The 9,684-nt window shown below is 36.4% G+C and overlaps 1 protein-coding gene across 1 annotated transcript; it reads left to right on the forward strand.

Annotated features, from left to right (window-relative positions):
- Positions 1–1,522: 1,522 nt before the first annotated feature.
- On the forward strand, positions 1,523–5,828 carry smim10l3 (small integral membrane protein 10 like 3). The gene is made up of 2 exons (XM_079455611.1): positions 1,523–1,763; positions 5,230–5,828. Exons 1-2 carry the CDS (start codon positions 1,596–1,598, stop codon positions 5,248–5,250), a joined length of 189 nt encoding a protein of 62 aa, XP_079311737.1. The 5' UTR covers positions 1,523–1,595; the 3' UTR covers positions 5,251–5,828.
- The last annotated feature ends 3,856 nt before the right edge of the window (positions 5,829–9,684 follow it).

Below are 9,684 nucleotides of genomic sequence, written 5' to 3' on the forward strand. Positions count from 1 at the left end.
GTTTTTAATGGAACATGAATGTGATGCGTCACTCAGTCAAATACATGCAATCCTATTTCACTTGATAGCCTATTTATTTATTTGAATGTAGCTAAAGGTTTGAACTAAGTTAAATGAACTTCAATAATATGACAAAACACAATAGTTCTTGCTCTGCTTCAAAAAAATGAAATATGATGCAAAAGACAATGCTTTTATTATAAAATGTATTTTTATAAAAATAAAAGTTTGTTAAACTGGGAATACAACAAGCAAATAAATTAGTCAATAACGTTACTCCAGAGCAGTTTAAATCAAATATAAAGTTAAACTTAACTTTGCCATCAGTTAAAACCATTTGCCCAGGAAGAAATAAGAGATTTATACCCTAAATTAATGATATCTCGTGTTTAACCGCTACAGACACAAAACTTGCCAAGGTGATGCATTTCTATCGAGAAATCACTATTGTAGTTTTAATATATTCGATTAGATTTCACCAAGGCGCCTTCTGTTTATTTTTCAAACAGAATTTCGTTACGGCGCATGTGGAGGCTGTGCGCATGTGTTTCTCGGAGCTGCCATGCCTAGACGCTGCCTGCCTCCGAACTGGTGATTTCCATAATTTCAGGTCGCTTCTTGGACTTTTGAGGCTGCGTCCTTTAAAAAGCAAGTCCTCGTTTTAAGCCCGCGACTTTACAAGGTTGCTGCCCCTGAATTGGGACACAGCTCTCGTCTAGATATGAGCTTTACATTGGAACAGTACTACTGATGACGTTTTACAAGAACTGACAACAAGCACCGACAAGAACGCATATTGAGTGGGAAATATTATATTCATAAACAAAAGTTTGTAAAATCTGCACTTAACTGCAATTTATTTTTGTTAGAATTGGAGAACTTAATTATTTTATCTATTTTGCTTAAAAAAAATAGAAGTTGTAAAAATTTATGCAGACGTTTTTTTTCAATTTAATATCCCGTCTATTTTTTGGATGCTCTTTTAAAAAGAATTTTATATATATATATATATATATATATATATATATATATATATATATATATATATATATATTATTTTTTGTGGATTTAGAATGTGTCCATAGAAAAGAGGAGAAATACTTGCTGCTGTTTTCTGTATTTATTTATTTTTTCTTTATTATTTTTTATTAATATTTTTTTCTCTTCCTCTTTGTGTGGTCTATTGTCTGATCTGTATAATTTTGTTCCTTTCAAAGATTTATTTGGATTAAAAAAAGTAAACAAACTATTTGTAAACAAACATACGAAAGAAACACAGAAAAAGAGAACATTACAAGAATAATTATTGAAGTGTTTTTACAATTTATAGATGATCCGTACAAAAATCAAATGAGTAAGAAGCAGGGTCGGATAAATTAATGAGAAATACACGAAAGGATACATCTTTGATATACTTTTTGATATATTTTGTCTTATATTTATCTTCGCTAATATTTCCGGCTTATATTTTGACGTTTATCGGAAGTTGATCTTGACAACTTCCGGTTGTGTGTGTCGGCGCAATCACAGGGTGGAGAATGATGTCAGCGGAGATGAGATGAGATGGTCCCTGTGACACAGGTGAATGGAGTGCTATGGCGGGACTGTGGCGTTTGGTGCTGCGCGTGTCGGGTTCGTACGGCGTGTTTTCTGAAGGTCTCAGCAGGACTCTGCTCATCTTCTTTAATCTCGCGTGGAGGCTCCGAGTCAGATTCCCCTATATGTACGTCATTGCCTCCATGATGTTTAACGTCCGATTACAGGTGAGTCTGTTTGTGTTAAATAACCAACACACGTCAGACAACGTTTTCTGTCTGTCTGTATGTCTGTCATCGCACAGACACGTTGGTTCGACGTTTGTCAGAGATTCAGCCTCGGAAAAAATCCATAGTTCTTCAACGCTGTAGCACAATGACAAGAGACACGAGTTCCTGAAGTGCTTGTTATTTGTTTTGTTCTGCCTCAAGGTATTGTAACTGAAAGACCTTATAATGAAGTGTATTAGGATAGGGACCGTCTGCAAAGCAAAAAACGAAGAGCAAGAAACACAGCTATTTCATCTAAATGCTTCTTTTCTGAAAGAAATTTAAAACCGAAAAGGTGTGCGTTGTTACTGGTTCAAACAAGAACATTTCGATGTTGGTTTTATTTACAAAACTGTAGCACAAGTAAATCTATTGAAATGGAAAATATAAGAAAAGGCCGGCCAAGATTAAGCAGTTTACCGGCCCCTGAGGACGATATGGCAGTTATTTTGACCCTTAAAATTCAGAAGTTGGAATAAATACAAGGGGTGTGTCTTGTTTGTTTAAAGAACAACATGTCCAGAGACGGACATGTTACATCATATGTAAATCAGGATACACAGTATTGAATTCAATTTAAGTCTGTTAAGACACATTTGATCAAACATACAGTATTCTATCTCAACTTTGAAGGGTGTCTTGTTACTGGTTGGTTTTCTTCGCACAACTATAACACAACACATGATCTGAAAATGTAAACAAGTACATCAATTTATTTTATAGAAATACTTTCATCTCAATACATGCTCCTAGAAGAGCATGTAAACGCTGGGATTATAAACATAACTGTAACTTCTTAAAACGTAACAACAGAGGTAAAAGCTTGAGAAGCTTTCCGAAGAGCGTGCACTACATTGCCCCCTAGAGGAACATGGTGCAGCACTGATATTCAGCATTGGGAATAAATGAATGAAAAATACATAGACTCTGACATGTCAACATGAGTGTGTCATGTTACCGGTTCACAGAACAACATTTTGATTTTGGTTTCATGCAACTATAACATAAGGCATGCTATTTAAATAGCAACGCATATATTTTTTTATTTCCAATAAATAGGCTCTTCTAGCCCGTTTCCCAAGATTGTGTTTTGTTACCGGTTCCTAGACGAACATTTAGATCGTTTTTTCACAAAAGTGTAAAACAACTAAAGCCATTGAAATGTGAAAACTGAGAAAGAGCTCTGGATGCTTTTTAAAACGTGTGCAGTACAGTGCCCCCTAGAGGAACATATAACAGTTGCTCTGACTGGTGTGACATTCAGCAGTGTGAATAAATGCACAAACTCTGACATCTCAACCTCTATTTGTTTCCATTTCAATATGATGCATTGTGTTACAGTTCTGTGAAACAGTAGCAAGACACACTCTTTGACGTCAAACTGTGTGCTTTTTCAAATGAATTTATCCAAATATCTGACTAGAAAACTCTTATACTAACAATATAACGGTAAACTGCACACTGGTATGAGAGTTTTGCCTACATTACTCATTATCCAAAGCAACTTACAGTGCAATTAGTCTACACATAGCTTTTATCAGCATGTGCAATCCAATGGGATCGAATCCACAACCTTTGTGTTGCTAGCTTTCCTGTGGCTCAATGGTCAGATAATGCCAAAGTCATGGGTTCGATCCCAGGGGATTGCACATAGTCAGAAACAAATGTATAATAAAATGCAATGTACGTCGCTTTGGATAAAAGCGTATGCCAAATCTGTAAATGTAATCACTGTCCAATTTTTAACATTGCATTGGGCTTTTATATTTTTATTATCTATATATTTCTTGGAAAACAAAAACGTCTGGCATGGTGAATGCAGACCTAAAATTGGACTGCTGTAATGTGGTTGCATACATCCAAAATTAAGAATTTATGATGTTAGCATTCAGCTTCATCACCCTCTAAAAAGACTTTTAAGAAAAACTATTATTGATTACAATGCCACAGAAATCCTGGGATGTTTCCACAAATGAACACCATTTTAAATGTCTGAATTTTTCCAATAAAACATAGGAGCTTTTAGCTTTGAATCATGTGCCTGATAATGAGAACCGTGTTTAGTGTTTTGCTAAATCGTGGTTTTATAATTTCAAATGGAGTGTAAAGCAGATTAACTGACTGCAGTTATGTAGATTTGGTCGGAAATTTGTTATATGAGTGAAAGGCTTCACAGAGTGAAGCCATAATTTTACAATAAATGTTATCAAAAGGAATTGGCCAATGTATATTCTTTGGATTCTTAATACTTAAGAACTATTTTTTTTTTATATTTTAATAATAATATAGACACTGTTATGCCATTACTATTACTTCATTTTTTTTAATACTCTCGCAGTGTGTTTGTACGTTTAAAAAACTTGGACTGTGCTCCAGACACGTGGAGCATCTGTAACCTGGGAGACCCCGGTTTGGCGTCCTTTCCAGATCCTGCTCCCCTCCCTCCTCCTAAATCACTTCCTGTCTCTACACTGCCCTATAATTTCTAAAGGCAAAAAGGAAACTTTTTTTTTAATTGAATGGGAAACCATTGATCATTATTTTCACGTTTCACATAGTTTGCAGACAGTCCCTAACCGGCCAAATCGCCAGTAACTGCTTTAGCATAAATGCGTTGCAGCGCATTAAGGAATATTTAAATGAATAAACTGTCATCTGTGTCGACTTCTAGGTGTCAATGGCTTATAAATAAGCCAAATTTTATACATTTAAACTCATCCATTAAAGATATTTGACGTTATTCGCGACTGAATATCCATCTAACATCCAACGTCGAACCAACTTCATCGGTCAGTCATGTTTTTACTCCTTCCTCACTGCTGGGTCAGATATGGTCTTCCGAAAGACAGTCTAAATAAATAGTCCACACAAAGATAACATTTTGTAAGACATTAAACATTCACAGACATGACAGTAAAACTATGTGATCCCTTTAAATTGAGAGAGAATGTATAACATTTGAGGTATTTGTCAAAGCATTTAAAATTGTTGTATGATAGTTATTATTTATACTGGGGATGCACTGATAGCTTTATTTTGCATTTCCCCTGCTTACCTCTGTCCATAAGATCTTTGTTGATGTTTTTAAGGAGCTAAGTTCAACAAATGCATTATTGCATTAGTTCTTAAAAAATTGTAATGTAGTCACCCTAGATGTAGGTGAAATAGTTTTTTAAGTAGAAGATTTTATAATATATTATATTATGTACAGATTTTGGTAAGCATTACATTAAAGAATGCAAGTGAAAATGTTGCATTATGCAAATAGACATTAACTAATTTACATTTGCTATACAATTGGTTTCTTAAATTGGCCTTTTTCATGCTACAGCCAATATTGATCACACAACATTATTTCACATTGTTTTGGACATTATGTTCACTTGTTTGTTTTACCAACCATCTTTCCTCTCTGTTTTTTTAGGTTCACATTGAAATCCATTAATTTTACATTGGACAGTTTTTGGATGAAAATGCCATTTGACCTGTTGGTAAACAAAAGATCATTCAGTTGGCCCATGGATTGTCCTGAGGTTGAAGAACACACAGCTGACTGGGAGACCGTTCGGACGAGCAGAAATGTATGATGAGGCACTTCTCACAGCCTCATTATACTTTTTTTCTGGTTTTAGAGGGGGAAGGGACTCTCCTCAGTGATAAACCAGAATGGACACTAAATTCGCACAACAGAATTGTACTTTATTAATGTGAACATGTTTTTGACACAGAGAGCATGTGAAACTTGAATCTGACAGTGTTATGATGTTTTCTTTGCACGTTAATTTGAGCAGTTTGGAGAAACTTTATAGTTTGGAATATATACGTTTTGTCATGTAGTTGGATTACTGTTACCTACACCACAGAGAAATACTCCATCATTGGTTTGGTTAATGTTACAGAAACTGCAGGGATTTGTATATGGTGTGCGTTTATGTTTATATTTTTGTTGTTATGCATTCTGTGCATTATTTTGCAAGTGCATTTTTAAACAGGAAGGATTGTAAAGTGTAACGTGATTAAAGCTTTGACAATAAATAATGAGAATTTTGTCTTTTATATTTGTTGTTTTGTTGAGGAATCACAGATAATATGATCCATAGAAAGATATACAGTAAAGTGGCCTCAGAATGTTTGGACACCACAACTGCTTTTACTCTTTGGTTAATAAAACACTTTTTGGCTCAATATAACGAAAGCTCTTTTGGGTTAATATAATCAAATGCAGTTATGTTCTGTCAGCTTAAAGGGTGTACAATTTTGAAGTGTTCAAGAGGGCACAATTGGCGTTTAAGTTGTGGCCTAGTGGTTAGAGCGTTGGGCTTGTGATCAGAAGGTTGCAAGTTTGAATCTCAGTGCCAGCAGGTCATGACTGAAGTGCCCTTGAGCAAGACACCTTACCCCGGATTGCTCTGCAGTAATGTGACACTGTAAAAAAACTCTTTTAAGTCACTTTGGATAAAAGCGTCTGCCAAATGAATAAATGTAAAATTGTGTTTTTCCATCTTAAAAATATATCAAAACTACGTCATAAGCTGTCGCCATCAGATGCAGAGAAGTTAATTCATGCATTCATGACATCAAGCCTAGATTACTGTAATGCACTATTAGGTTGTTGCCCTGCAGGCTTATTACAAAAACTCCAACTGATCCATAATGCTGCAGCTCGAGTTCTTACATGTCAGAAAAAAGGTATGAGCATATTAGCCCGGTTCTGTCAACCTTGCATTGGTTACCTATAAAGCATCGCATTAACTTTAAAATCTTGCTTATTACATATAAAGCCCTACATGGTTTAGCTCCTCACTACTTGAGTGAATTTATTACAGTCCTTCACATGCACTACACTCTCAAGCGTCAGGTCAGTTGGTAATACAGAGAATTTCAAAATCAAGTGCAAGTGGTGGATCCTGTTCTTATCTAGCCCCTAAACTTTGGAACAGTCTTCCCTGCACTGTCTGGGAGGCAGACACACTGTCATTTTAAATCTAGATGCATTTTATTAATCTTGGATACACTACACTATCATAATATAAATATTCTGAAGGTTTAGGCTAACCAAGGTTACCAGAGTGGGCAGGACACAGTCCATGCCATGACTTGACAAAAGCTGAGATGATAGAGCTGGATAAAGAAGGACGCGGCGACTTGACACGTCTTCACTACAAAATTTATGATAATCTTACAGCATTTTTTTTTATTTTGCCTTGTGCGTGCACTGTCGAGCTTGTGCAGAGGCTGCAGTTTTTGCCAAAGGGGAACTGGAATCCCCTGGTAAGGCCTGGTTTCCCTCTGAGGTTTTTTCCTCCAATGGAGTTTTGGGTTCCTCGCCACCATTGCATTATGTTTTGCCCTGTTTGCCTGGGCAGGGGGGCTGCTAGAATGTTTAAGTTTTATTTAATAAACACTGCATATAGGAATTTATAGTCTGTCTGACATTTGACCTGTGTGGTTCCAGGTGATGGCCCCTGTGTGTGTGTGTGTCTATGTGTGGGTATGTGGGTATGTGTGCGCGCTTGTATGTGTGTCTGAATCTGTGTGTCTGTCTTCTGTGTTTTCAAATTTTTTGTTTTGACTTACATAAATATGTTTCCCGTATAGTCAATATGTTTTCTTGTAGAGTTGCTTTGTAACATTGAAAATTGTAAAAAGCGCTATATAAATAAAATTTATTTAACAATTTCACTCTTTCCAAAGGAAGGAAATCAACCTTTTCCACCAACCACCTTTAAACAAAAAACCTGTTTGCAAATTTCAATCTGCTGATTTTTTCGAACTTACAAAAGTCATTTTTAAGATAAGAATAAAAAGATGGTACCAGCTGGTGCTATCTACAACTAATAACTTTAACAATGTATAATAAGAGTTTAGTGGTATAATAATACCATTAATAATACCAAACACATATATGAGCTTGCAGAGACCCGGGTCATGTCTGGGTCCCCCCATCTCATCCCTGTTCTCCTGTCTGCTCTCCACTGTCCTGAACAAAGGCAAAAAAACGCAAAAAACAACCAATAGGAGATGCATCAACAGTCTCTCTGGTACGCTGAAAAAGATAACAATGCAAATGACTCTGGATATATTATGTAATAAAAATGTAAATATGACTTTATAACCACCTATTTTTCCAATCTCGCCAGATTCTTCTGTATTTGTAATTGTTACACTTGAAAGTGTTTTCCTGTTAAAATGGGCCCAAGGTTACTTTCAAGAAATCCAATAAGCTGACTTAACTCGGAGCTTTCAACATTCAACTTCAGCAGTGTTTTTTTGACAGCGGGCTAGTATAAAATACCGTTGCCAAGGCAACTGCGTAGTTCTTTGTATGTCAACCCCCCTTTGCACATACAGGATTTTCCCTGAACACTTGAGAAAAGAGGATTTACAGATGAGGATTTGACAAACGAAGTGCTTTAATAAGGTTAAGCCACATGGACTGTTTGAATCAGACCATGAAAATGCAAGTGCATTGCATATATTATTTTTAAACTTATTTTACTCAAATAAAAAGAGAGATGGGGTGTTTTCAAACAGGTCAGGCTAGCAAGGTGTATCCTAAATATATACACACACACATATACACCATGTGTTCATATAGAGCTGTTGTGTTTAATGATTGAGCTTCATATTCCAAACATATTACACAGTGGATCATATGAGAATGTCAAAAGGTAATGAAAGAGCGTGTGATACTGCAGCTTTGCCTTTTTATTCATCAAATGTGAGAAAAAAATGTATGTACACTAACCCTCTCTCTCTCAACAGGTATTGTTCTGGCTTTTGTTGAAACTAGTAACTTTGTATTAGCACCTATTGTACTATTGCTCTTGTGTGACATATCGCTTATTGCTCCCCGAACTCTTTTGTAAGTCTATATAACTTCTATAATTCATTTGATTGTGGTTCAATAGCAAACCGTAACCCAAATCCTCCCGTCTGATTGGTTATAGCAAGTTGTTCCATAACGGACAAGAATCCATGGTCATGTCCATTTTTTTATTTATATATTCGCATTTGACACTTGGACACAAAGTGTCTTGCTGTTTGATGTAGCCCATTAAATCAAATGTAATCGAATGTATAATATGTGATAGGGACTCTCACACACCCATTTCCCTTCATCGGTCCCATAATGTTTCCATAATCTATGAGTAGAAGGCATGTGATAATAATATGACCATCGGCGTAATCCACACAGGATGTCCTATTTCTGTGACCCCTCTCATGCTTCTGTTCCCAACCTCCAGGAACTTCGCATTCGCAGGATGTACAGCAAACACACTCATCCCCTGTGAATCTCAGGAGAAAAATCTGAGATCTTTGATCTGTGACAGTACTTTGGAGTTTCGTGCACCCCTGTGTACTTTTGTTAATGATTGTGAGGTATTGGGTTGAGGGGTGACCGGACTGAAGACACTGGAGCAAATGAACGTGTTTGTTTGACTGCTCAACAAGGCCAAATGAAGTCGGTCAGCTTGCCAATTTCTGCCCTCACTGGAGCCATTATGCCAGACGTGGTGCCTGAGGGTGACTGCCTCTGGAGCAAAGGACTCTGGGAAATATTCAGCCTTTAACACATTTAAGCTTGCATACCATCACTCACAACTGGCAGAAATACGTGTCTTTAAATCAATGAGGGAATATTGGTATTTTTACCAAAGAATAATTATACTTCTCATATTACCAATGGTTGTTGGAAGGTCATTCTCATAAGTGCACATGTCTTGTGGATTGCAGCTAATGTAATTAGTTCTCGTGCCATATGTCATGCATCACTTCACCAAACGCTCTCCAGAGAGCAATGAGAAAAATGTGCGTATGACTCTGTTTGTGCAGCAAAGATTATGCATATGACCTATTTTCACTCTGCTGCTTTGAT

Source organism: Barbatula barbatula (genome assembly GCF_947034865.1).
Source record: "Barbatula barbatula genome assembly, chromosome: 5".
NCBI lineage: Eukaryota > Metazoa > Chordata > Actinopteri > Cypriniformes > Nemacheilidae > Barbatula > Barbatula barbatula.

Coding starts and splice junctions, on each gene's coding strand:
- smim10l3 (XM_079455611.1), top strand. CDS start 1,596: ATGGCGGGACTGTGGCGTTTGGTGCTGCGCGTGTCGGGTTCGTACGGC. Junction 1,764..5,229: donor TGTTTAACGTCCGATTACAG/GTGAGTCTGTTT, acceptor CTGTTTTTTTAG/GTTCACATTGAAATCCATTA.